The following is a 27,515-nucleotide window of genomic DNA, read 5'->3' on the forward strand; positions in this document are numbered from 1 at the left end:
GTGTAGCCAGAAAAAAGTCCTACAACTTCCAGCATTCTCCAGCCAGCTGGGGGATGCTGGGGCTTGTAGGACATTTTTCTGCCTAAATCTGCATAGGATTGTGCTTTTGATAAATTAAACATTCAATAACTGTCCCTCGAGTGTTGCATTGCTTTCTTGGAAAGATGGTTTCTAATTGGAAGGCACATAAACAGTTCATTAGCATAATTAAAAAAACCCACTCTCTTAGATTTTCTTTTATCCCAGCTAGTTTGCTTTGCAATGTCACACTTGCTAACTAATGTACATTTAACACTGCAAATACAATTTTCCGTTGCAAATTATTTTCCACGGCAAATTAAAATGTCGTTAAGTAGACGGGTGGAAACTGAGGTTTATGTTGGCAAGGTTGACTGTTTCTTGGATGACTCTTCATGTGATGGGTTTGTCTTTTAGAAGTACATAATGTTAGTTGAAGAAATATTTTGGGGGAAATGTGGATGTGAGGCAGGCTAATTAACCCTCTTATGAAGCAGTTTGGCATGCCCTGCTCCCTTGTCTGTCTGGGAATTCTAATTAAAATCCCTGGCAATTTTATGTAAGCCCCAAGCCAGTCAGCTGAGAGACACGAGCAGCCAAAATATGTACAATCTGCTCACCTATAAAATCTCTGAGTCCAGCTTTGTTTTCCAGCTTGCTTTGATTTCAGTCATCTGGACTGATTTGACAATGAATAGGGCTCCTCCAGATCACCAACCCCTTGATTCTTTTTACCCCATCTATTCAGTACTAGTAATTTAATTTATTGCCAATTTATAGTAGAAAACATATCTGCTCAGAAGCATGAGCAGCATATCTACGCAGAGGTAAGCAGGACAAACCTCTGCAGGGCAAGTCTTTTTTCAATCCTAAGTAGGGAAAAGCCTTTAATTCTGATCAGCTGCTGATCAAACATAAGAGCTTTCCCCTCCTTGGGTGAGAAAAGAAGTTGCTGGGCTGGACCGGGAACCCCTGTCTGCTTTATCAGGTCTGCCTACTGGAGGTTCCCCACACTTGCTCTAGTAGCTAACTCATTGTCTGAGTGGGGCAAACAACAGGGGTAGAGGTGATAGTGCCTTTTATGCCGGGCTCATGAGCTTCTTGAGGCATTTAATTGGCTACTCATGGAAACAGAATGCTAGACTAGGTGGAGCTTTATCACAGGGTCACACCTATCATTAGACAGAATGAGGTGACTGTCTGAGGGAGCTGATTTTGGGTGTCATGATAGGGCAGTAAATTGTTATTTAATTTATTATTGTTCGTGTACTTCAAGGGAGAGGCACTTTAGGAATTATCTGCCTCAGGTGCCAGAATAACTGGACTCAGCCTTGGATACTATGTGTCTTGACTGGGGTGAGGGTGGAGCCATTTGCTGCTCTGCCTCAGGCTACAAAATGTCTTGGGTCAACTCTGCTTGATCTGGCCCCACAAGGCATTTCTTATTTCTCATGTTTGACGGAAATGGGCAATATTTACTTCAGTTTTTGATACAGAACATGACTCAAAAGGCCATCTTAATGGGAAAGAAATGCAACACCAGTATGAATGCTCCCCTGATTTTCTTTAATACAGAGTATCCATGACTTGGTATAAGGCAGCTTCCTGTGTTCATAGGGAGCAAGGTAGTTGGGAAAGGGATGGATTCAAGCCAATTCATGGAAGAGTTAAAGAATAGATTTTCCTGCTGTTGGGAAAGAAAATGTGTTGGGAGAAGGTGAGATTGCTGTGTGGGTGCATTTGTAGGGGAAGAACAAGGGGAGAGTTTTCCTCCCTCTGCCTGACCTCATCCACTCACTGTGACTGTCTCCCTCTGCTCCATCCCCTTCACCAACAATTTGTATGTAATGCATAGCTTATATGCATGTTTACACATGCATGCATGTATGAGGTAGTGTTTGTATGTCTGTGAAAGCATATGTACACATATGTGCATGTTGTTCAAGGTGGGTGGAAGGAGTATATACAGGCCCATCATTCTGCCTCCTCTTCTCTACTGCCAGTTGTTGACTGTCCCCTATTGTCATGTATCCAATGTGTAAAAAGGTCCAGCTTCAAAATCTGCTTTGAGACTAAAGCCCAACTGTAATGCTGTTCACTTCCTTCAACAGTACTTCCATGGCGAAATTCCCTTCCTCAAGGAGAAGCCGTTTAGTTGCACTGATATAGGATGCTTACAGACAGCTGTGAGGGCATAGCACAGAGCAAAGAATTTATGCCATCAATGCTACCTAAAATTATCACCAAAATATTATTCCTCATGTAGGATTAACACAACTCTAGAGCAGTTATGTATTACACCCTGTCAAAGCATAAAATAATATTTAGAAGATGTTTCCATAAAAGTAGAAAAAAGAAAATGCTAGTCCCATCACTATGTATCCCATTGGCTATAATAGGCCTTTAGAGATGTAGAATGGGAAATATACTATTACCAGCAGAACAACCCACTGGTTCCATCAGCTAATAATAATAATAATAATAATAATAATAATAATACAATATTACATTTCTATCCCTCCCAATATCCAAAGCTCTCTGGGAGATTTACAGAGTATCCAAACCTTAAAAATATAATACAAAACATAATATAAAAACCATTTGCATATAAAAATAGATGGCCCAAGTGAGAAATGGCAAATCCCCCCCAAGGTTTGAGTCTTCTGGCTTGAGGCTACTTGCCAAGAATTTTTCTACCAAGGAAATCTAGGGCAAGGAAGGATGGAGAGTTGCAACACTAACCTTGGTTATTCATTAGTATGCTGCTGCTGAGCTGCAAACCTGAAACACCTGCCATTTATCAAGTTAGGTATAAGGAAGATTGACACCATAGAATAACAATAATCTGGAGATGTCACTCTGGGTACAATAACACATTTTTTCTGAGATGTATTTTTGAAAGCTTGGTTCTCAGCTTGAAAGGCTGCTGGGTAGCTTCTAGACAGATTTGAAAGCCATTTCTGCTTTGTATTGTTTTCTTAGAAGCCTCAAGCATTTTTAAAAACTGGGTGGGGAGGGCGCCAGGACAGTGCTTAACTTCTGGAAGAAGTGCCCAGGCTCGAAAATGTCTGGTACCATCATCCTCTGATCTGAAAGCCTTTCCCCTAATCCTTGATGTTGGGGACTAGTTATATGGTCATGAGATAAGTGCATTCTGTCCTTGCTCAGGGACTTTCTCATCTATTTGTACTTTGTGTATTCTAGATTTGATCCTTGGCATTGAAAAGAGATGGCAGGACTGCACCCTTGCACAAGTTAAGCCCTGGATTTCTGACGTGAACATAACAACTTTTTATTTTATCTTAGCAAGTAAACTTCTAGTGGTTAAAAACTTCTTTGTTTTCTGAAGGCCTTTCATTTTATTTTTTAAAATATAATCAGATAAGACTCCCACATAGGTGCTGAAACATACAGAGGAAAACACAAATACATGGAAGTGGTCCCCATTCTAATACTGATTATTATTCTCCTGTCCTTTCTCCAAGGCTGTCCGGGCAGGGTATCTCAGATTTTCTCTGGCAAGAAAAAAGATGGAAGAGGTCATGGCGAAACACAGAAGGGTTGCAGATTATTGGATGGAGCCTCTCTAAATTCCATGAATGAGCCAGGGTGACTGCACAATAAAAGCTTAAACTAGAAGCACCCTAAATCCAATGCTCTATTGCTGGGGTCCTCAGTGTGGTGCCTGTGGTGCCACTGTGCCTTGCAATACCTCCTTTGGCACCCATCAGGCTCCCAGCCTTTTCTGATTTTTCAATATTTTAAAAAACTGCTCAGCCTCCAGTGCCATCTTTATTTCCAAGAATACCTCTGGGCCCCATATGGGCCCCAGAAGCATTCTTAGAAAATCGAAGTGGCAGGCAGTGTAATGTGTAGCTTTTGAAGGTCAGGCAATTGATGTGGTGTGTGTGTGAGTTCTCTGTGTGTGTGTTTCTCCAAGCATCATTGGTTTTTTATTTTGCGAAATGATATATTGTTGTGCTGTATGTGCAAATATCTGTTTGGCATTTGGGGTTCAGCCACACACCATGGCAGTTGTGGCAGTAGTAATAATGGTAAATGTAATGTGTGCTTTTGAAGAGCTTTTTGCTTTTTGCAAGACAAATGATATTCTGCAAGTGACACCATACCCCCCCCCCCCAATATAATGTAAAATGCTTTCAAGGATTCAAAATAGGAACAAAATCTGGTTACACATTTGGGTCACAGTGGAAAGGAGATTATTTTTTGTGCCCAGGCCTGCTGTGTCTCACTTGATCCCCCCTAATCTTCTTCAATATCTTAATCAGGGGATGGTGTATACTTTGAATTGCTCAAGCAATAAATATGTAACCTCCATCTTGGGTAGCTGTTCCTCTTGTAGAAGCAAAGCTTGAGCTCACACTGCATGTGCTACCGGAGAACCTTCTCTATATTTTCCCGGCAGCTTTACTGGTATGTTTTAGACACATGAAACAGATCCGACTGTTCACAAACCATGGTTTCAAAAGAGCAGTAAGAGTGGTTTCCCCCTTTGATACTACTGTGGCACTAACCCCAATCGAAGAGGAGTAGCTTGGCAAGTTTACAAACAAAATGGGGAAAGGGGGAAACTTTAGCTTGGGGCTAAGAGCCTGTTAATGCCTATCCTAATTCCTAAGTGCAGCTGCTTCTCCTAGTTAAGACAATGGAGTAGAGAAACTGACTGGTTCACAAGCTGCTTCCAAGCTAGTTTCACTCCCAAGGGAAAGGAGAGAAATGTTCTTGAAAGACATGGATGCACGGCTTCCTTCTTTCATGTCTATAAGGTCGTCATATGTGGATAAGCATTTATCTTTCCAAAAACTGGAAAAAAAATCATATGAAGATGGTTTAGATTGAATCAGACTGTTTGTCCATTTAAGATGGCACTTTCTACTGTGACTGACAGCATCGCTCTAGGATCTCAGGCAGAATCTCAGCCCTGATACTTGCAGTCCTTGTAACTGGAGCGGCCAGGGACTGAACCTAAGACTTCTGCATGCAGTTTGTGTTTTCTGTCACCAAACCATAGCCTCTTCACCTTGTGGAGGTGTGAGGTTTATTGCTGATATTACTAGCACCCTGCCACCACTTGAGGAAGGGTTACTTTCTACACATGAGTGTATCAAGGTGTTGCCGCTGTGAAAATGGTCAGCTCTAATTGTATGAGAATTTACTTTGTTCAAATCATACCAGATATGTTACCATGTGTTTGTTTTCCTTTAAAATAACAGTAACAACTTTTATCATCCTCACAAAGCTAAGCGAGTAACCAAGCCAGGATAGGCAAGGATGACTCCTCGCTTTCTTCCTCAAGCCCCAGCGTCCAAATGTCCTAATGGCTCTCTCCTTTGGACTGTCTACAGAACCCCGCTGTTCAATCTCTGAAAAGGAGCCAATCACAGTGAAGTTCTATCATCCTCACAGCCAGTGGAGGCTGGTGGCTCCAATGTCAGTGGGGCGGTGCATCTGCCCTGGGTTTCAGTCAGAACCAATCAGAACTTTAAAGGAACTATCCAAGGTACAGAAGCATCTTGGATAGCTCCTTTAGAGTTCTGACTGGTTCTGATTGAAACTTCGAATGGATTCACTGCCCAACTGACATCAGAGCCACCAGCCTGCACAGACAATCAAAACAGAGAACGTTGGTTACTGGGTGGATTAGGAATGTAATAAATAAAAACATAAAAACATATTTGCCTTCTTGTTCTTTCATAATGGCTAACATATCACTTTACATTGTGCTAAACACAAATACAACAGCCTTTTAACTTTAATAAAGCCTAGCAATCCTCTTTTTCTCCATAACCCTAAGTTTTGGCTTAGATGTTGGGTCTATAGGCTGTCCCCACCTTATAGCATGGCACCATGTGAGATAACATTGCTCAATCCAATAATTTAAAGCAATGGCAAAAACTAATTCAACAACTTCCCCCCAAACTGCCAGGAACAGCTATTACTTTTCACAAACACGAACTAATAGGTGTCCACAACATGGGTTGGGAAAAAATGCTCCCCTTTCACCTGAAAGCCAAATCATCTTTTGTTAATATAAGTACATGCGCATCTCTCCCCCTGTCCTGCATCCCGTCAGCATTAAACTGTAGACTTCTCAAGAATAGGAACCTCTCTTTTGTTACTGATATTAATTGTTGTAAACTGCCCAGAGAGCTGTGGCTATTGGGTGGTAGAGAAATGTAATAAATAATTATGTAAAGCACTATGGCCAGTGATAGTGCTGTATAAGTAAATAATATTCTTAACATGGACATATGTTGGTATACTAAAAGCTGCAATTCCATTCCCACTTACCTGAGAGTGAGCACCACTGAGTCCAGTGGGACTTGGTTCTGAGTAAACCAAGCATCTATAGCATTGCCTTGTACTGATTTTGCACAGACACAATTTGCACAAGCCCTCACCAAAAATCTCCATTTAGACATCTCTATATGTTTGCCACAAGAGGTCAGTGTATACTGCTTGTTTGTTTTTAAATTCACTGTATGATGACACTAACAAATGATACATTGTGAGGTGGGTGAAGGAGATCACAAATTCCAAATTTATAGCATTTCATGCCTTTTGGAATATCACTGTGCATAGACATCTTTGCTGTGAATCACTGCTTAAATGTGTATTTAATGCTGCCTGGTAAAATGGACAAGCTTAATAAAATACTACTTAGCTGTGGCAATCGGTTCACTCGCCCACTCATGCACATCTGGTAAGCACTGTATGTGCCTTTGGATATACAGCCAGGCACACACACATTCATCAAGTGACACAACGTCTTTCTAAGCAATCTATTTCTGAGAGAGGGAGTGAGAAGGAGAAAAAAAGAAGTGGACACACACACACACACACTGGTGTAGTGGTAAGTTTTGAGGTAGGCACTCATCACGGCAGTCCCCATAGCCATCAAGGAGAATTCAAAAATGCAGGCAGCTGTGTTGATCCATATCAACAAACCAGCTCTAGCAGTTTCCACCAGGAGCAGGTCTTTTGTAAAACTAATGGTCCCAATTACCCCCAATCAAGGCAAAGCCACCCTGATTGCAGCTATACTCAGAGGGACCTGGGAATTCTGTGGGGGTGTGGGTGGCAGCTGATCACCCTCCCTGCTAATCAAAGAGTCCTAGTGCTTCAACCCTGTGAGCCCTGGCTCCACTACAACACTGTGACCATGGGCTGTTGTAGGGTTCTGGCAGGCTCAATACCCATGGCAACAAGCCACCCTCTGGCTGGGTTCACATGTCATGCTGCCAAGGGTAATTATGCAAATCCCCCCAGCACATGACTAACATGTGTTTGCGGTGGTGTTGGTGGTGGGGAAATAAGCCTCTGAGATCATGCAAGCCAGGCCACAGTGGGCCGATCTACATTGCGCCCACCATCGCAATGAATTCGGTGTCCCATTGGGTTAAATGCTCTTGCATTAAAACGTGATTATTTACACTCACCCATTTTCCCCATTGCAGTGCTTCATCGAATGCGTGAGCTCGGTTCACACTCGAGCGCTGTGCTGTTTTCCTGCTGTTTTCCTGCACGTGCTTGTCTGAAGCTTCACAACTTCGAATCTTCGAAGATCATGCCTGAATTAGAAAAAAAAAACATCGCGGAGAAGCCCTGATTCTGCGAGGATAACACCTTAATTTAAAAAAAACATCCTGAGTGGGGGATAGGAAGGGGTAAAACTTAGTCTAATTTGAAGGGATAGAACAACCCCCTGCTCAGTGCAGGAAGCCTGATTCCTAGGTGGTCGCCCATCCAACTACTGACTGGGGCCAACCCCATTTAGCTTCCGAGATCAGACAAGTGCGTGCACATCCAGCCCTTTGCTTGTTGCTGAGGAAACAGGGGCTGCTGAGGAAGCTATGCGATCAGTAGCCGGAAGAAGACATGGGCCCGTTGAGAGCTGTGATTGGACAGGAGGGAAATACAAACACCACCATATATGGACAGGCAGGGGAGGGGACTACGACCGGATATGGTTGTGAAGGCAGAAAATCAGAGCACATTAAGGAGAAATTCCAAGATATTAGGGTATTGAAAGTGGGAGCATGGAAGTGGGAAATTCCGGTTCCAATTCGAGGCGGGTACTGCATAGTGTGAAGGGCGGGTGGGTGAAACCTCATTGGAAGTGAAAAAAGGCTGTAAGAGTAGATCCAGCCAATGTGTGTGTATTACATTTTCAGTCAGCATTTCTTCAGATGTCTCTAGTTTCATGGAGAAGGGGCCTAGAAATAATTTTAAACAAACAAGCCATTGAACAAATGAATAAAAATCAGCCAAGATCTTCAAGATCACACTGATGGCTATCAAGGAGTAACACAGGGCTGGCATTGGCTGTGCAGTCCACATGGCCAGCTTCCTTCACTGTGCACAGGGATGTTCTGAGGGAAAAGGTGCCTGCCCACCCTTGGGACACCTTGGCTGTGACTGGCTGGCTGGCGGAAGGGCAACACCCCCTTTCCCTTCATGAAGGCCCTCCATGGCATGATAAAGCCACCATTGCCTGGCATTTGCGCATTTCTGTGTTTTGTTCCATGATTATCTGTTGCCAAATAGCTTTTGAAGGATTTTGAAGCATGCAAAATCTGTTTGGATAGAGATAATAGTGGGACAGAACCCCCGCCCCCCCGCTTTATATAGCCTTTGCTAGCATCTATTTCTGAGAGAGGAGTAGAGGTGTTCTTGTCCTGAAGATGAACCAGTTAAAATATCCAGTGTACATTACATTTGTACTAAGTCATTCAGGCAGACACACAGTCCAAGCAGCTACCTCCAGCTCTGCTCATGTAATAAATCTCTGTTCTATTCCATGAGTCTGCGTCAGTGCCAGCTCCAGGTTTTTGAGGGCCCTTGGGTTAGACACCCTCAATGGTCCCCCTTCTCACCACCATTGTCACTAGCTGCTATTGTTCCCCCTCTTCTCACTCATCAGTGCTTCTACTTGCTTGCTTGACAGGCAGAGAGCCAGTGAGCATGTAGGCAGTGGTGTCTACTGCTACTCCTTTTCACCACCACCATTGTCTGGACCAGAGTGAGAAGTAGGTTGCAATAGTGAAGAGGAGGAGCAACTCCAGGGGGCTCTTATCAATGGGCCCCTGCTGGGGTGTGGGCCCTCAGCAGGTGCCTCACCATGCCAACCCTTGACAGAAGTCCTGGGCTGGGTGGACATTGACTTGCAGTGCTGAGTGGCTATCAACTTGTGTTATCCATTTGAACAGGTTACGTTGGGATCTATCCTGTTTGAATAAGGAGGTGATTGTAAGACATGTATAGACTGACCAACACTTAACATTTTAGTTCACGAAGCATTCATGGTCTCCTGGAATTGGCCAAGTGCCCACCTGATGATACCCCAAAGACTTTCTGTTATATAAGTGTGGTATTCTGGTTTTATAGTGTGTAAATATTATATTTCTGGCTTACCAATGCATGTTGTAATGGATATATATATATATATATATATATATATATGCAATGTAGTCTGTAGAAATAGAAGATCCACTAATCCATATAGACATTAGTTTGTTACATGTACCAGTTGTGCATTTTGAGTAGTTTAACGCATCAGATAACCAAAGGAATATTGTTAAAATAAATGTAACTCCGAATCATAACTCAGAAAATATGCATATTATAGCTCCTCTGCATCGGCAGCCCTGTGTTCTTGTTTTAGCTTTTTTTGTTGGAATCAAGATCTTAAGAGAACCTTAGAATGATCAGAAGTCCAAGACTGGAAACAACTAGTTTTACTGAAACCTGTAGGGGCTATGGATGTAGGTCGTTCCCCCCCATTGAAGATAAATAAAAAGTACCCATTGGTTTTATCGGAGGTGTCATATAACTGACACATGAATAGCAAATGGAGGATACTGTGACTTTCTTCCTACCAGAAGACACCAACTTCAAAATTACTCTGCACTTGGCTCCAGGAAGAGAGTAGAGTTTAATGAGTTTGATGATCATTTTAAGTAGCTGCACAACCTCATGCAGATACAACACTCTAGATTTCCATACTTTTGATAGGCCACAGTACTTAACTGACTCCTTTTTCTTTTACCTGCATCCCTTTTCAGGCAGGAAAACAGAACTCATCAGGTATGTACTTGGACAACAAAGATGATGGTGCCATCTCTAGAAAAGTAGATATGGAGTTGACACAGGCCCCTGTACCACACCATGTGGATTTGCTTGGAGATGTAGCAGCGGAACCAATTTCCAGCAATTTCAGTGAGCTGAAGCTGTTGAAGGAGGTGATGGCTGTCCAGGGAGAATCACAAAAACCCTATCTAAATGGTGGACCAGACTGTTGTATTACACTGGGGAAAGATTTCAGCCCCCTCGCCATGCAAGGAAGGTAAGAAAAACAAGAGTAAGCAGAATCTGCTTCTTCTGATACATATTGTTTTATTCTATGGCTGAATAATCAATAAATGCTTTATTTAATATCTTTCTGTAATATAATGAGAAGCTTAGGTTGGAAGTTACAATAGATGTCAGGGTGGAGACTGAGCCGATAGAGCCCCAGAGCAGTTCTGATTCTGAGGAGGATCAGCAATCCATGGGAGAGGAGCCACCTCATCCTTCACAGGCACAGCAGCTGGCAGAGTCCTCCTGCCAGCATTCCTGAGATAGATAGTGATCCTAGCAGTGAGAGAGTGTGGGAGGGGGGCTTGTTAGATGCTCGATGCAGACGCAGGGAGCGACGAGCGATGGAGGGCATGGAAAGGAGGAGTAGCGCCCATTTGGCACGGAAGCAACGGCCGCCTCCCGTGGACCCAAGGGAAAGAGGGAGGATCTCTCCTTAGCCCATAAGTTCAGGGTCTTCAAGTGACTCTCCTTCAAATGGGGATCAACTGCCTACTTGGCACATAGGCCACTCTGCTGTTCCTTGCTTAGTCGCTGGTGATTAGCATCTGAAAGAGTTATTAAGTTGTAAAAGGATTAAAGCTTTGAAAAGAATCCTTTTGTCTGTGTCTTGAGTTGGCTATTGGAGTCTACTGAAAGAGGCCACTAGGGCGCTCCTGACAATAGCCAGTTAGTGGGAAGGGGCATGTTCTCTTCAGGTTTCAGAATACATATATCTTTTTATAGCAGCTCTGCATACATTTTTTTGGTTATATTTCCCAACATCTTGTTTTCTGTATTGATTTTTATTTAAACAAAATGTCCCCAGAACACAAGAAAAATGCCTTGGTGCTAATAAAATGATACACAAATTGCTGAACTACATCCTCAGTCTATGTTCAGGGAACAAAGTCCATAATTATGGCTGACTGCTTCAGACATAAAAATGATGCATAACACTAGAGTTATGACAATAAGAACTATATTCACTCATTCAGGGTTCAATTACTCGGGGTGAGGAGCATGTGTAAGAGCACCCGGTCTTATCTGTTTTATGAGTTCCAGGTTACACTGAGGTGGTGTGGTGCTGACTGTTCTTTCCTCTTTCTATCCTTAGCAAATCAGGACAGTTTGCATTACTTCAAAGGATATCATAGCTCAAAGCCTCCTGTTTGCTTCACAAGGGCAAGTCTGGAATAAATCCTAAGCATATGGTGTCAAATTGATTGATTGATTGGGTTTTAATTTTAATGTTCATTATTTGATGATGTCTGGCTTGATTTTGTTCTTTTATGTAAACCATATTGGGGGCCCTTGTGATATAAACATGATATAAACATGCTTTTATAAAAAATAAAAGAAATGATCTTGAGTCAGGGGTGAGCAGTGAGGTAGCCATGTTTATGAATGATGCCAAATTAGTCACAACAATGAAAACCCAAGTAGACTGCGAAGACCTCCAAACAGAGCTTTCCAGACTGGGGGCCAATCTAAATGGAAATGCTTTGTGAAGCAACTTGGGCAAAATCCACATTTTTACACAATCAAATTAGCTCTTTCCACAGTACATGCAGTGCTGTATCCCTCCACTTTTGTGGTGTATACAGGAACTGAAGCTGCATTAGTTGGGGTACGGTGGGCGAGTCCTGCCACAAGTAGAAACAAATGTCAGCAATTGCGTAGGTGTGGGGCAACCAATAAGAGGAGGCTATGAGTAGACGCACATGACATACCTCACACACACACACGGATTTATGAGGCAAGTGTCAGGATTGATTCTGAGCATATGGAGATAGTCAGCAGTTCAGATTCAGAAGGGGAACAGCCAGGACTGGGGGCGGGGGCATCTTTCTGAGCGAGTTCAGATATGGATAGGCGTGCTTCTCAGGATGCGAACACCCAGTTGGTTGGGCCTGAAGCCCCCCCCCATCCCTCCTCCATGAGAACCCAGGAGGAGGAGAAGGAGAAGGAGAAGGAGGAGGAGGAGGAGAGTGTGGGGTGTGACCTGATGGATGCTAGACTGCAACGCAGAGCAAAGTGGGAAAAGTTAGAGACAGAGCTCAGACGGTCAACCTGGCTGACAATGTGTGAGGGTCGATGTAGGGGAGCTTCACTGGAATAAGTTATTCTAGCCAGCAAGTCCTTGTTCAAAGTGCTGGCAACATCGTAGCTCCCATTTGGATCCCCTGTTGTTATTCCTTTGTAGCCTGAGGGTCTTCAAGGATTTGCATCTGTAATGAACCTATTGATAGTGAATTAAAGGCATGAGCCTGAAGCCTCTCTTCTTGTGTGTGTGCATGAGGAAGGTGGGGGCCAAGAGAATGTGACAGTGGGCAGGCAAGCAGGCAGCTGCCGTCACCTGGAGACTGAGCAGAATGAGGAGTGCAAGACGAGCTGAGAGCAGAGAGTGCGGAGCCAGCGAGGAAGGAGAGTTACTAGCATGTTGTCTTTGGTGTATATTGGCTGCCCAATCCACAGGCTTCCCCCTCCCCCCAACAAACATGGGGTCAATGAAGTGCTTCTGAGTACATGTTCATGAAAATCATTCTCCTTGGCATTACCCTTTCTTAGCTGCGCGCAGCTTTGAATCAATAGGCATCCATCGCTTCTCAGCTGTGCTCTTTCGTAGCTGCACAGCTTCAAAACAGCAGGTCTGGCTTACCCCCCGCCCCCCACTCTCCAGCCCAATGACTATTTAAAGTGAGAGGCAGAGATTGAGCCAGTTTTAAAACAGCAGGGCTGGCAAAGTGGAACTGAAGGCAATAAGTTACTTCTGGGTAGACATGTTTACCCCTCTGCTCTCCCCACGCCCCTGCCCCATGACACTTTCCCTTCTGCCAATCAGTGCTGCTTTCACCAGCCCACACAGAAGCCAGCTGAGGTCACATGGACTCCCGAACTGCACTGAAGCTGCTGTGACAGGAAAATCCCACACAAAATGAATTTGAAAAAAAACTGGATTTAGGACAAGATATGCTGGGCTAGCTGTGGAGAGCAGCATGCATCATCTGACACTGTCGATTTGGTGGTGGAGTAGAACTGGAGTAAAAGCCCTATGTAGATGGGGCCTGGGTGAATAGGCAACACCATGGCAAATGGTGTTCAGTGTTAGTAAGTGTAAAGTAATGCTCAATGGTTTAAAAATAACATAACTTCACAAATACATGGATGGGTTATGAACTGCTATTGATTAACCTTTGGCATATAAGCTAATTGTTGCTGAAGCAGGTTTTACTGGGTTTTGTTTTATTGTGTTTTTAATTGTGCTTTTTATCTTATTTATCTTATTTATTTATTTCATTTCTATACTGCCCAGTAGCCGAAGCTCTCTGGGCGGTTCACAAAAATTAAAACCAAACAACACACAATAAAACAACTTAAAATATATAGAACATTAAAACCACAATACAACCTAGCAGCAGTGCAGGAGTTTAAAACAGCAAAGATAAAAGTTTAGAAAGCTGAAATGCTAAAATGCCTGGGAAAATAAAAAGGTCTTCACCTGGTGCCGAAAGGAATACAATGTAGGTGCCAGGCGAACCTCACTAGGGAGCTCATTCCAGAGCCGGAGTGCCACAGCAGAAAAAGCCCTCCTCCTAGTAGCCACCCGCCTCACTTCCTTTGGCAGGGGCTCACGGAGAAGGGCCACTGACGATGATCTTAAGGTCCGGGCAGGCACATATGGGAGGAGGCGATTCTTCAGGTAACCTGGCCCCAAGCCCTTAAGGGTTTTGAGTGTTAACACCAGCACTTTGAATCGGGTCCGGAAATGGACTGGCAGCCAGTGCAGCTGAAAAAGCACTGGCGTAATATGAGCTTGCAGGCCAGTTCCTGTTAACAATCTTGCTGCCATGTTTTGGACCAGCTGAAGTTTCTGGACCATTTTCAAAGGCGGCCCCGCGTATAACGCATTGCAGTAATCCAGACGAGAAGTTATCAGAGCATGGATAACTGTAGCTAGGCTATCTCTGTTCAGATAAGGGCGTAGTTGGTATACCAGCCTAAGCTGATAAAAAGTGCTCCATGCCACTGAGTTCACCTGTGCCTCAAGTGACAGTTCTGGATCCAAGAGCACCCCCAAACTACAAACGTGATCCTTTAGGGGGAGTGTAACCCCCTCCAGAACAGGTTGAATATCACCTAGCCGGGCAGACGAATCACCCACTAACAGTACCTCCGTCTTGTCTGGATTGAGTTTCAGTTTATTGGCCCTCATCCAGTCCATTACCGTGCCCAGGCATTGATTCAGAACAGCCACTGCCTCACCTGGTTTTGATGAAAAAGAGAGGTAGAGCTGGGTATCATCCGCAAATTGATGGCACTTCAGCCCAAACCTCCGGATAACCTCCCCCAGCAGTTTCATGTAGATGTTAAACAGCATAGGGGATAAAATAGAGCCCTATGGAACCCCATGGCACAATTGCCATGGCACAGAGCAATAATCCCCCAGCACCGCTTTCTGGAATCGGCCATCCAAGTAGGAGCGGAACCACTGTAGTGCAGTGCCTCCAACTCCCAACCCAGACAACCTATCCAGAAGGATACCATGGTCGATGGTATCGAAAGCCACTGAGAGGTCCAGAAGAATCAACAGGGTCACACTCCCCCTGTCCCTCTCCTGGCAGAGGTCATCCCACAGGGCGACCAAGGCAGTTTCCGTTCCAAAACCAGGCCTGAAGCCCGATTGAAATGGATCTAGATAATCCATTTCATTCAACAGTGCCTGGAGCTGTCCTACAACCACCCGCTCAAGCACCTTGCCCAGGAAGGGGATGTTGGCCACTGGCCTATAATTGTTAACATCCCCTGGGTCCAGGTTAGGCTTTTTCAGGAGTGGTCTAATTACCACCTCTTTTAAAGCGGCAGGCACCACTCCCTCTCTCAAGGAGGAATGTACAACCTCCTGGACCCAGCCAGACATCCCCTCCTTGTTTGATTTAATAAGCCATGAAGGGCAAGGGTCAAGCACACAAGTGGCTGATCGGACTTGGCCAAGCACCTTGTCCGCATCCTCAGGCCTCAGTAACTGAAACTCATCCAATAAAACTGGACCAGATGGTGCTCTGACCACCTCTACCAATGGAACTGCATTAATCATGGTGTCCAATTCATGACAAATCTGAGCAACTTTATCTTCAAAGTGCTGTGCAAACTCGTCACAGCATGCCACCGAGGGTTCCACCGTCTCTCTCCCTGGCCCAGAATGTAACAGGCCGCAAACCACTTGGAAAATGTCCACTGGATGACACTGAGAAGATGCAATGCTGGTGGAAAAGAACTGTCTCTTTTCCACCCTCACCGCCACAGAGTAGGCTTGATAGTGGGCTCTTACCTGTGTTCGGCCAGACTCAGCTCGAGTTTTCCTCCACCTGCGTTCTAGCTGTCTCCCCTCTTGCTTCATTGCCCTCAGCTCAGGTGTATACCAAGGAGCTGGCTGGGCTCTGCTCAGAGGGAGAGGGCGCTTGGGCGCGATCGTGTCAACAGCCCGAGTCATTTCTGCATTCCACAGAGCGACCTGGGCTTCAACAGGAGCACCAGCCATACCAGCAGGAAAATCCCCCAGAGCCCTTTGGAATCTATCAGAATCCATTAATCTCCGGGGGCAGACCATTTTAATAGGTCCCCCACCCTTGCAGAGGGAGAAGGCTGCCAGGAGTCTAAACCTCAGCAGGAAGTGATCTGACCATGACAAAGGGACAGATGTTAATTCCTCCACTTTCAGATCACCATCCTCCTGCCCAGCCGAGAAAACCAGATCAAGCGTGTGTCCTTTTATATGCATTGGGCCGATGACATGTTGGGACAGCCCCATGGTTGTCATGGCGGCCATGAAGTCCTGAGCCGCCTCGGATACAGCGGCCTCGGCATGGAAGTTGAGATCCCCCAGGTCCATCAACCCCCAGGACCATTTATCTATTTGCTTTTATGATAGTTTTAACTAAGTTTACTTTAATCTTGGTTTTATTACTGTTACCCACCTTGAGCACCATTTTTTTTAAAAAAATTGGTGTAACTGTGGTGTATAAATCAAATAAATGATAAATAAAACTAGAAAACAGATCTTATAGTCATGTGAAAACATCAGCTCAGTGTGGGGCAATAGTGTGGGGGGGAAATAGCAAATTTCATATTAGAAATGGGAGTGAAAATAAAATAACCAGTATTGTAATGCCTTCATATACACCTGAGAATCAGAGTCACAGCTAAAACATCTGAGGACATAGGCGAGGCTTGTAAATATCTTTGCTCTCCCAGTGTGGTTTTTGTTTGCTTCTAGGAGCTGTGAAAGACACTAACAGCAGCAGCCCAGGTGAAAAAACACCCTGTGATGGACTAGCTTCTGGAAACCATTTCTACAATGGAGTATTTATTTATTTGATTTGTACCTGACCTTGCTACCAAGAAAAATAGCACTCAGGCTAGGTCTATGTATGACTAGGTTTCTTCTGTGAGACCTGCTGTAGCCCTGAGATTCAAAAGCAGGGTGACAGTTGGATCATCAGAAGGAGGGGGGTGGGGTGTTGGAAACAAGTATATAGCTTTGCCCCTCTCTAGTAACTTGTCAGTGGTATTGTATTTTAAATATATTGGGTTGTATCCAGACTTAATCATACTTAGAGTAGACCCATAGGAATCATGACTGAGCTAAGTCCCATTGATTTTTATGGGTCTATTCTAAGTATGACTAGGTCTACATATGACTAAGTATGGATCCAACCCTATGTTTGGTTGCTTCAAGAACTTTGCTGAGGGGCTGGGTATAAGTCTATGATGTGGTTGTATTTGGAATACTTCATACACTTCACCCCATTTCATAAAGAGTATTGTAGAGATGGGAAAAGATGCAGAAAAGGGCATCCAAAATGATCAAAGGGTGGCACACCTTTCTTACAAGGAAAAATATAGAGTGTGGGGCTTTTTTGTTTACAGAAAAGGCAACTAAGGGCTAGAGTTGTTTGAATGTTGTTTCTGTCAGGAGCGCCCTAGCTGCCTCTTGCAGTCCCCACCAGTAGCCAACTCAGGACACAGACGATGAGGAATTCTTTCCAAGGCTTTATTCCTTTATTAGTCTTTCAGAAAACTAGTTGTTAGCGCCAAAGCAAGGAACAGCACTGGGGAAAGATAGCTAAGTAGCCTAAGCTCCAGGTAAGGCAGTTGGTCCCCATTTGAAGGAGAATCACGGGAAGACCCTGAACTTATGAGTTAGGGAGAGATCCTCCCTCTTTCCCTTGGGTCCACGGGACGCAACCGTTGTTTGCGCGCCAAACGAGCGCTACGCCTCCTTTCCGCGCCCTCCATCTGTCGTCTCTCCCTGCATCTGTGCCGAGCATCCAGCAAGCCCCGCTCCAGCGCTCTCTCCCTGCCAGGGTCACTATCTATCCCAGGAATGCTGGCAGGAGGAATCTCTGCCAGCTGCTGTGCTTGTGAGAGATAAGCAAGCTCCTCTCCCATAGATTGCTGTTCTTCCTCAGAATCAGAACTGCTCTGGGGCTCTATGGGCTCAGTTTCCACCCTGACATCATCCCCGCTCCTATGAGGCCCCCTCTCGTGCTCCTCCCCTGGGGCCCTGGGTTTGTGGGGGTACAGCTGGTGGAAGCGCCTAAGCAGCAACAGAGCATGCACATTTTCAGCGGGTTCCCAGGATCGCTCATCTGGCCCGTACCCCTTCCAGTCCACCAGATATTGCAGGCGGCCACGAGAAAGGCGGGAGTCCAGAATCTCCGTGACCTCAAACTCCTCCTCCCCCTCCACCAGCACTGGCAGCGGGGGGGGGGGAGCAGGCCGAGCAATGAGGATCGCTAGAAACCAGGGCGGACAGCAAGGACCAATGAAAAACAGGATGGGTCTTCATGGAGGGGGGGAGAGCCAGGCAAAAAGCAACAGGGTTAACCTGGGCCGTAATCTGGAAAGGCCCCGTGCGGTGAGGCACGAGCTTCCTTGCGGGTGAGTGAGAGGGGAGGTATTGAGTGGACAACCAAACCCAGTCCCCCAGTTGCAGAGACGGACCCTGCTGGCGCTGCCGGTCTGCAGAGGCCTTGTAGGCTGTCTTGGCTTGCTTGAGGGAGTCCCGTAAGAGGTGGTGTACCGCTCGCAACTCCTCTAAAAACTCATGGGCCGCCGGCACTGAAGAGGGAACTAGGGTGGATGGGAAAGCCTTGGGGTGGTAACCAAAAGTGGCAAAAAATGGAGTTTGGCGGGTGGAAGCATGGCAGGCATTGTTATAAGCAAATTCTGCGAGAGGCAGCAAGGAAAACCAGTAATCTTGCTGGTAATTGACATAACAGCAGAAATATTGCTCCAGAGTCGCATTGGTGCACTCGGTCTGACTGTCCGTCTGTGGACGGTGGGCAGAGGAAAGATGGAGCATCACATGGAGAAGCCCAAGTAGCTCCCTCCAGAAATGGGCAGTGAATTGGGTCCCCCTATCCGAAATGAGACCCTCAGGCCATCCGTGGAGCCGGAAAACATGCATCAAAAAAAGCTCCACCGTCTCCTTGGCTGTGGGCAACCCAGAGCAGGGGATGAAATGGGCCATCTTAGAAAACAAATCCACCACCGCCAGAATAGTGGTCTTACCGTGTGAGCGAGCCAAGTCAGTGATGAAGTCAAGGGAGAGCAGTTTCCAAGGTCCTGAGGGGGTAGGCAGGGGGTGAAACAAGCCTGTGGGCTTGCCTGAGGGGGCCTTTGCCTCCTGGCAGGTTGGGCAGGAGGCGACATAGGTCTTGACGTCCCGTCACACACAAGGCCACCAAAAATCCCTTGTCACTCTGTGCAGGGTCTTGGCAATGCCAAAATGCCCAGCGGTGGGGGAGTCGTGGCACTGATGGAGGACCTTCTTGCGGAGGGGTCTAGAAGGCACATAGACCCGGCCAGAATGGTAAAGCAGGCCACCTCGCAAAGAGAAGGGGTTAGAGTGGGGGAGGCCAGAGGCTAGCCCCAATTCCTCCACTTTTGTGCGGACAAAAGTATCCTGAGCCTCTTCAGAGTGAATAAGTTCCTCCCAAGAGTGAGGCACTGCAGCTGCCACCAGGCTCTGGGGGGGAAGAATCAGAGAGGGGGGGATTTCCCTCACCCCCTGGCTGGAGGTCAGGCTTATGAGAAAGAGCATCTGCTTGCAGGTTGTTGGAGGCCTTCACATGGCAAATCTTAAGGTGGAACCGGGGGGAAAAAAGCGACCACCTAATCTGCCGCTGGTTTAAGGCATGGGCTGTCTGAAGATGTTCCAGGTTGCAATGGTCATTTCTAACTTCGACTGGGTGCTGTGCCCCCTCCAGAAGATGATGCCAGGTCTCCAAAGCAGACTTCATGGCCAACAGTTCCTTCTCCCAGATGGTATAATTCCTCTCAGACATGTTCAGCTTCCTGGAGTGGTAGGCACAGGGTTGCAACCCGCCGCCTGCCCGATCTGGCTGAAAAAGCACTGCCCCCACCACAAAGTCAGAGGCATCAGTTTGCATTACAAAAGGCTTCCTCGGGTCGGGATGTACTAGGGAAGTATGAAAGTCACTTACCTTTCCGCAGATTATGTTCATGGTGGGGGGGGAGGTGTTCCGTCCCTCCCCCCGGAATCCTCCATGGCCGGCTGTGCTCTGAGGAGGCTCTACGGAGGAGCCGGCCAGGCCCAGGCCAGAGCCGTCCGCAGCTGGATTTCCGGCCGCGGAGGGCTCTGGGTAACCCCCCCCAAAACAAAAAACCGCATATGCAAATGGCGGCGGCTACAGCTGCCACCATTTGCATTCCTTATTTTTCGCCATCTTAGTCTACGTAAATATTTACGTAGACTATTACGGTGAAAATAAAGGGGAACGCAAATAGCGTAGCGGGCGCTATTCGCATCCCTTTTTGATTCACCATTTTAACCTACGTAAACGTAGGCTAAAACGGCGAATCAAAAAGGGATGCAAGTAGCGCCCGCTACGCTATTTGCATTCCCCTTTATTTTCACCGTAATAGTCTACGTAAATATTTACGTAGAATAAGACGGCAAGAAATAAGGAACGCAAATGGCGATGGCCGTAGCCTCCGCTATTTGCATACACTTTTTAAAAAAACCCAGCTGTGATAGGCTACGTAAGTCTTTACATAGCCTATCACATCTAGGGGGTGGGGGAAGACAAGACTGCAAATGGAGGCGGCGGCAGCCGATCGGAAGACCAGCTGCCGCAGCCACTGCAGCCGCTGCTGGAGCCGCCGCCGCCCGGAACATCCGCCCCAGTTAAGTCTTGTCCCATGGGGGATCCGCGGGGGGGGGTGGCAGGCCATTCCACCACAGATTTCGGGGGGCCGAATGCACTGGCATTTGGCCTCACCAAGATCCATGGCGGAATTCTCTGACATCCCTAGGATGTACCAGGATCGGCTCAGAACTAAAAAGCTTCTTAAGTTCCTCGAAAGCCTGTTGGGCAGATGCTGTCCAATGAAAAGGAGATTTCCTGTCCTTAAGGAGGACCGTGAGAGGAGATGTCAGCCGAGCAAAGCTGGGCAGGAACTTTCTGTAAAAATTAGCAAACCCTAGAAAACGTTGCAATTCCTTCTTGGTGGATGGAGCCTGCCAGGAGAGGACAGCCTGGACCTTTGCACAATCCATCCTGATACCGTCAGCTAAGATAATGTAGCCAAGATAGTCCAAAGAGATTAGGTCAAATGCACATTTCTCCAGCTTGGTATAAAGATGGTGCTTGCGGAGGTGCTGGAGGACGGCAGAGATATGGTGCTGATGGGCATGGGAGTCCTCAGAAAATATAAGTAAATCATCGAGATACACAATGAGGAAAGTGTCCAAATAGTCCTGGAGATGGCATTCATAAAACGTGAAAACGTGGGGGGGGGGCGCAGGCGAGCCCAAACGGCATCACTAGGTATTCATACACTCCATACCGGGTGCCGAAACAGGTCTTCCACTCATCCCCCTCCCGGATGCGAATCAGATTGTACGCGCCGCGCGGGTCCAACTTTGTGAAAATCTTGGCTCGCCCCAGGTGCTCCAGCATCTCTGGTATGAGGGGGAGGGGGTACTTGTCAGGGATCGAGACCGAATTCAAAGCTCTGAAATCATACACTTGGTGGAGTTCACCCGATTTCTTGCGCACAAACATGGTAGGGGCACAGGCGGGGGAGGAGGAGGGACAAATGAAGCCATGTCTGAGGTTTGTGTCCAAAAACTCCCACAGAGCTCGAAGCTCCAGCTCTGACATTGAATACAGCCGGCCAGCGGGGATGGTCGCCCCAGGAATGAGGTTAATGGCACAGTCAAAAGGGTGGTGAGGGGGGAGCTGGTCGGCCTCCTTCTTGTAGAAAACATCCTGAAAAGCCGCATACTTCTCTGGGAGGATCATGGTAGCTGAAGAACTGCCAGAAGCAGACAAAGAGGGGGAGGAAAGGGCTAAGGCCTGGACTGGGACTGGCACCTCAGTCGGGAGGCAATGCTCCCGGCAGTAGGGAGACGCAAACTCCACTTGCTGAAGCCCTCAAGAAATCTGAGGATTATGCTTAGAGAGCCAGGAAACACCCAGCATGATAGGGTATTGGGGAACCTTGGCCAAGTGAAACTGAATCTGCTCAATGTGGGACTGGGTGCGCAGAGTGAGTGGAGCTGTAATCCAGGTCACCGTGCCCGAAGAAAGGGGATGCCCATCGATGGTCTCCACTGCCAAGGGGGCAGGAAGAGGCAGGGTAGGAATCTTGTGGAGGTGAGTGAATGTTTCATCCATGAAACTGGTCGTAGCCCCAGAGTCCACTAAAGCTAGGGCCTTCACCCCACCCCACTGGGAGGAGTTGAGGTGAACATGCAATAGCAGATGGGAGGGTGTGGGGGGGTTGCAGAAGGCACCCACCTGGTGGGGAACCGACCCCCACACTGGAGACCCCCAACAGGCTTGGGGGGCAGCCTAGTCAGGCCTGGGGATGAGGAGGAGGAGGAGGAGGAAGGAGAGGAGGGGGAGGCAGTGGGGCAGCAGGTCTAGCGTGGCAGGTTTTGGCGAAATGTCCCAGCTTTCCACACCGAAAGCATCGGTGCTCTGCGTGCCGCCGCTTTAGTTCCTCCAGTGGCAGTGGGGCTCGGGTAGCTCCGAGCCGCATCGGGGTCTCCTTTGCCCCCACTGCAGGGGTGGGGGGGTGGGGGAGGGGCAGGAGGGAAATCTCAGCCCCCGGCACCCCTCCAGCTGACTATCTATCTGGAGGCAGGTCTGGATGAGGTCCTCCAAAGTAGGCGGGCTAGGCGTGCATGCCAACTCATCCAAGATCTCGTCGTTCAAACCATCCAAAAACTGAGCCACCAGCGCGGCATCATTCCATTGTAAATCCTGCATCAGCAAGCGAAAAGTTGTCGTGTAGCTGGAAACTGAGTCCTTGCCCTGCCTGAGGTGGCAAATCTCCCGAGAAGCCATCTGCGTGTGCAGGGGGTCACCAAAAAAACTGGCCATCACTGTCATGAAACCTTGATAGTCCCTGAGCAGGGGGTCATTAGCCAGAAGAAGTCTTGAAGCCCATTTAGCTGCCACGCCTGAAAGTAGGTTAATGATGAAGCCCACACAAACCTGTTCCATCAGGAAATCCTCAGGTTGTAGGCACATGTACAGCTCCAACTGGGCCTGGAAAATCTGAAAAAGTCCTTTCTCACCAGAAAACTTCTCTGGCAGAGCCACCGGGCACTTGTGGTGGTGGGGAACCAGAGGTGGAGGGGGTTGAACCGCAGCTTGCAGACTCTGAACGGCAGTCGTCAGTTGAGCCACTTGATCACAAAGAGCCTGGTTCTCTTGCGCGAGAGCTTACACCACCGTGTCCATGGCAGCCTCCAGAGGCAGTAGGAGCAGAGGGGAAAAAAAAGAGGAATGGGGACCAAGCTGTCAGGAGCACCCTAGCTGCCTCTTGCAGTCCCCACCAATAGCCAACTCAGGACACAGGCGACAAGGAATTCTTTCCAAGGCTTTATTCCTTTATTACTTTATGACCCTTCAGAATACTAATTGCTAGCGCCAAAGCAAGGAACAGCACTGGGGAAAGATAGCTGAGTAACCTAAGCTCCAGGTAAGGCAGTTGGTCCCCATTTGAAGGAGAATCACAGGAAGACCCTGAACTTATGGGTTAGGGAGAGATCCTCCCTCTTTCCCTTGGGTCCTTGGGACGCGACCGTTGTTTGCGCACCAAACGAGCGCTACGCCTCCTTTCCGCGCCCTCCATCTGTCGTCACTCCCTGCGTCTGTGCTGAGCATCCAGCAAGCCCCCCTCCAGCGCTCTCTCACTGCCAGGCTCACTATCTATCCGAGGAATGCTGGCAGGAGGAATCTCTGCCAGCTGCTGTGCCTGTGAGGGATGAGCGGGCTCCTCTCCCATGGATTGCTGTTGCTCCTCAGAATCAGAACTGCTCTGGGGCTCTATGGGCTCAGTTTCCACTCTGACAGTTTCATCCATCCTGTGAAAGTTCTGTGGATTGTATGTGGTGTTCTGCTCCATTGTTCGCAAACCCGTGGAATTTTTCTTTCTTTTTTTCACTTCGAAAATTACATAAATCCTTACTAAAGAATGCAAATTCTGTGTTTGGGTATGGGCATATGGAATTTATGTAAGAAATTGCAAATGTTTAGTGATTTTTACGTATTTTTTTCCTTGGCGCCATTTTTTGTCGCCTTTTCTGTGCGCCTCCTCTACCATCTTGTTTTCTCCAACAGGGACTGTGAAAAGAATAATTTTAGTATATTCTGATTATTTATTGTGTGTGTCCCTCTTGTTTACTGGTCTTTAATTTCTGAGCTTTGTCTAGTGAGTCCAGAAAGCCCCAGTACTTAGGGTCACGTGTTTCTGTAAGTAGAAAAAAGCGCCTCCACCTGTGACTGCATAGAATCTATCGGACAATTCCTGGCAACCAGTTCCTTCCTGTAGGCCATCATTGTGGGTCAAAATTACAAAACAGTCCTTGCTGTCTCATCCAGCAAGGCCCCAACTCTGAGTTGCTGGCCCCTGCCCTGACTCTTTTTTTCTTCTCGTTGGCTGCTCCTCTTTATAATGGCTGCAGAAGGTGCAGTCTTGGGCAGGAGGTGGGGGACTGAGGAAGCTAAGGCCTTGCTCATTAATATAAAAACGGCAAGGCAGTCGGAGTGCCCTTTGGGGCGGCTTATATTTTGTAATAGTTCCTCAGAAAAAAGAACAACAGAAACAACTTCCACACGCTCTGCAGCAGCAGTGCCTTGTCCAAGCCTCACAACTGAAGGCTGTTTGGAGAACTCCCTCCCTATAGCCGCCCCCCCCCCCCGAGTCCCTCCTCCCCTGCTGCTGGAGAAGAAGCCAATATCGCTTTGATTGATCTGCCTGTGCTTTGCTTCCACTCACCATGTAACCATTTGCCTCATATTAAATAATATACAATTTATAAGCAAGAGAAGCTGATAGGACCATGAAGATAAGCTTATTTTTCTGGAGTATGAGGGGTGAGGGTGGGGTCTCTGTGTAATAATGGGTCATTTCACTTCTTGCAGCAGACAATTAATACAGGAGCTAAAGAAAGATTGAGGATAGTATAGAATCCATTTGTTTAAAAAGGCTTCTATTTTTTGTCATATTTTTTTACAGAGCCCTATATATATTTTTTTTTTTTACATGCGTATTTATTTTAATATTCTGTGAATTGCAGTCATATACCATTCTTCATCCAGCTTTCTGGACTATACTACAAATTTGTTAACTTAAATTTTGTGACTTAAAAAAAAGCAGCTGCCCGTTCAGGGAATCTTCTGGACCTGGAGGTACCAGGCCAACACAGAATCCAGGGACTGGATTAGAAGAAATTTGAACTCATTTCAGCCTGTTCCGGATTTCTCCGATATCACTTCTAAGGGCACACCTTGTCAGCATTATTAGCCCCTGGGTCATTTTGGTTGCTCTTTTCTGCATGTTTTATAAAACCTATGCACAGTGCAGAGGAAGTAGATAGAGAAGATTCCCCCCCCCATCTGTAAAATGGGATCATTCAATGGAATTGATTAGCAGTTGGTTCTGGCTGGATGAGAGGGGACTGTATCTGAGTTGGATAGATAGAGCACACAGACTGTATGCCAAGAGTCCCAGTTGCAATTCCTGGGATTTCTGGTATTTCTAGTTAAAAATATCTCTCTCTACCTTAGACTGTGGAGAGCCACTGTCAGTCAGAGTAAGACAACAGGCAAGATCAACAAATAGTCTGACAGTTTCCTATGTTCCTAAAGTACATCTTCTCTCAATGCGTAATTTACTAAGGGCGCAATCCTATGGCTACTAGACAGCAGCTCGGTGGCCATAGGATTTTTTGGTTTGGGGGAACTGACCTTGGGGCTCATGCTCCAAGGTCAGTTCTCAGAAAGCTGCCTCCCTGCCCCCTTTTAGGAGGTGTGGTTTGTCCCAGGCTCCGTGCTTGTAAGAGCAGCATGGAGCGGGGGGAAAGGGGGTATGCCCAGGGGCAGGGAGAGGTGGGGATGCCGGAAACATTGTTACGACACTTCCTATGTGCTGTCCATTTGGCCCTCCCCCGCTCCAAAGCGCTGCAGCTAGACACCCGAAATCAGCTGTCTAGCTGCTAATGCAGGGTGGCTGTAGCACAGAGGAGAAGATCTCCTGCACGCTCTGCCTGCTTTGCACTGGATAGGCAGTTGCCCCCGAGCTCAGAGGTGGCAATATAACCACTGGCTTGCATAGCTTCAAGAAGGGATTAGAATTATGTCTTGAGCCTGCTTGCCATGGATGCAAAACCAAGAGCAAACAGCATTGGTTTCTTCAGATATATGTTTCCCCGCTCTGATTCAATAATCAATAAAAGATTTATTTAATACCTTCCAGCAATGTAAGGAGTGGAAAAGAAGCTTAGAGGTGGGAAGCTGGAGCAGCCAAATGCTTAGGGAGACATATTCTCCCAACAGCTTTCAGAACATATATTTATTTTTATAGCTGCTCTGTGTACAATTCTTTTTGGCTATACTTTCCAACATCTGTTTTTTCTTATTGACTTTTTATTTAAACAAAATACTCACAAAGAACAGGAAAAACACCATTGTACTGATAAAGGGATACATGAATTACCAAAGTACATCATAAGCTGACATTAAGGGAACAAACTCCATAAATTCTGTTGACTCCTCGGGACATAAAATTCATGCATAATACTACATTTTTGACAGTAAGAAAAATATTTCCTCATTCAGGTTTCGATCACTTAGGGCGATGAGCATCTGTGGGGAACTATTTAGTGCCTTTCACTGTTTTGGGAGACAACTGAACAGAATTTGACCTGGATGCCATCTTCCTGTAATATCGTTTTGTCAGCAATCTAATATTTGTGTGTAGCATTGTGGACTTTTATCTTTTTATCTAGAAAAGTGCTGTGAGCTTAATAGCATTTGCTGAACACTCTCTTATTTGATCTCCTGTTTATTCTGTATACTTTTGCTAGTGTATTTGCAGTTTTCAACATTCCATTTTTAAATCTCCAAGCTCATGCAACTTTCTATAATAGAGCTGGAACATAATAAGAGAGTTAGAACATAACAATCTCAAGGCATTCTGCAAAAACAATTTATTTGCTTGGAGGTCATTTGGGAAGAATTCTGAGGAGATATAAGATAAATTAAGTATCTATTATTTTCATTCATCAATTTGCCTGAGTCTACTTGTTTCCTGCATGTATTTTTTCCTCCTTTGTGTACATATTAATATTTATCATGTGGATACACACTCACCATGCTTAATTTACATGAAGGAAGTGTGAATATGTATGTTTTCTGGCCAAACGTTCTCCCTAACAACAACAATAATAGTTTTTATACAGCAATTTCAACCATTCAGTTGTTTTCTTTAATAAGAAGGAATATATTTGGAATTCCCTCAGAACCTCGATTTGTTTGTTAAATTTGCTGAAAGTTATATAATATTGCACTATGTAAGTTGTGACCCTGACATTATAAAACACAGGTTTTCTATCATTTCCGGCAATATGACATTACATCTATCAACAGTTTATGCTTAACTCTCCATTGTATGGGTTGTATCCAATGGTGTCTGTCCAGCAGAACAAACAGTGCTGGTGGAACAGATTCTCTGCAATTCCCGTGCACTCCCCAAATCTGCTCTAGAGGGTTGGGGCCCCCTCTGGAGTACATCTGGGGGGTATAGATAGGAGG

The 27,515-nt window shown here is 46.3% G+C and overlaps 1 protein-coding gene across 2 annotated transcripts in view; it reads left to right on the forward strand.

Annotated features, from left to right (window-relative positions):
- Window positions 1-10,127: 10,127 nt before the first annotated feature.
- OCA2 (OCA2 melanosomal transmembrane protein) overlaps window positions 10,128-27,515 on the forward strand; it is a 287,533-nt gene continuing 270,145 nt past the window's right edge. For both annotated transcript variants that reach the window (XM_084841774.1, XM_084841775.1), the window contains exon 1: window positions 10,128-10,384. In XM_084841774.1, coding sequence (XP_084697900.1) covers window positions 10,128-10,384 — 257 coding nt within the window. The remainder of the gene's footprint in view (window positions 10,385-27,515) is intronic.

The sequence above is a fragment of the Heloderma suspectum genome, chromosome 3 (genome assembly GCF_057233095.1).
Source record: "Heloderma suspectum isolate Gila_16-S chromosome 3, 16-S_ref, whole genome shotgun sequence".
NCBI classification, from domain to species: Eukaryota; Metazoa; Chordata; class Lepidosauria; order Squamata; family Helodermatidae; genus Heloderma; species Heloderma suspectum.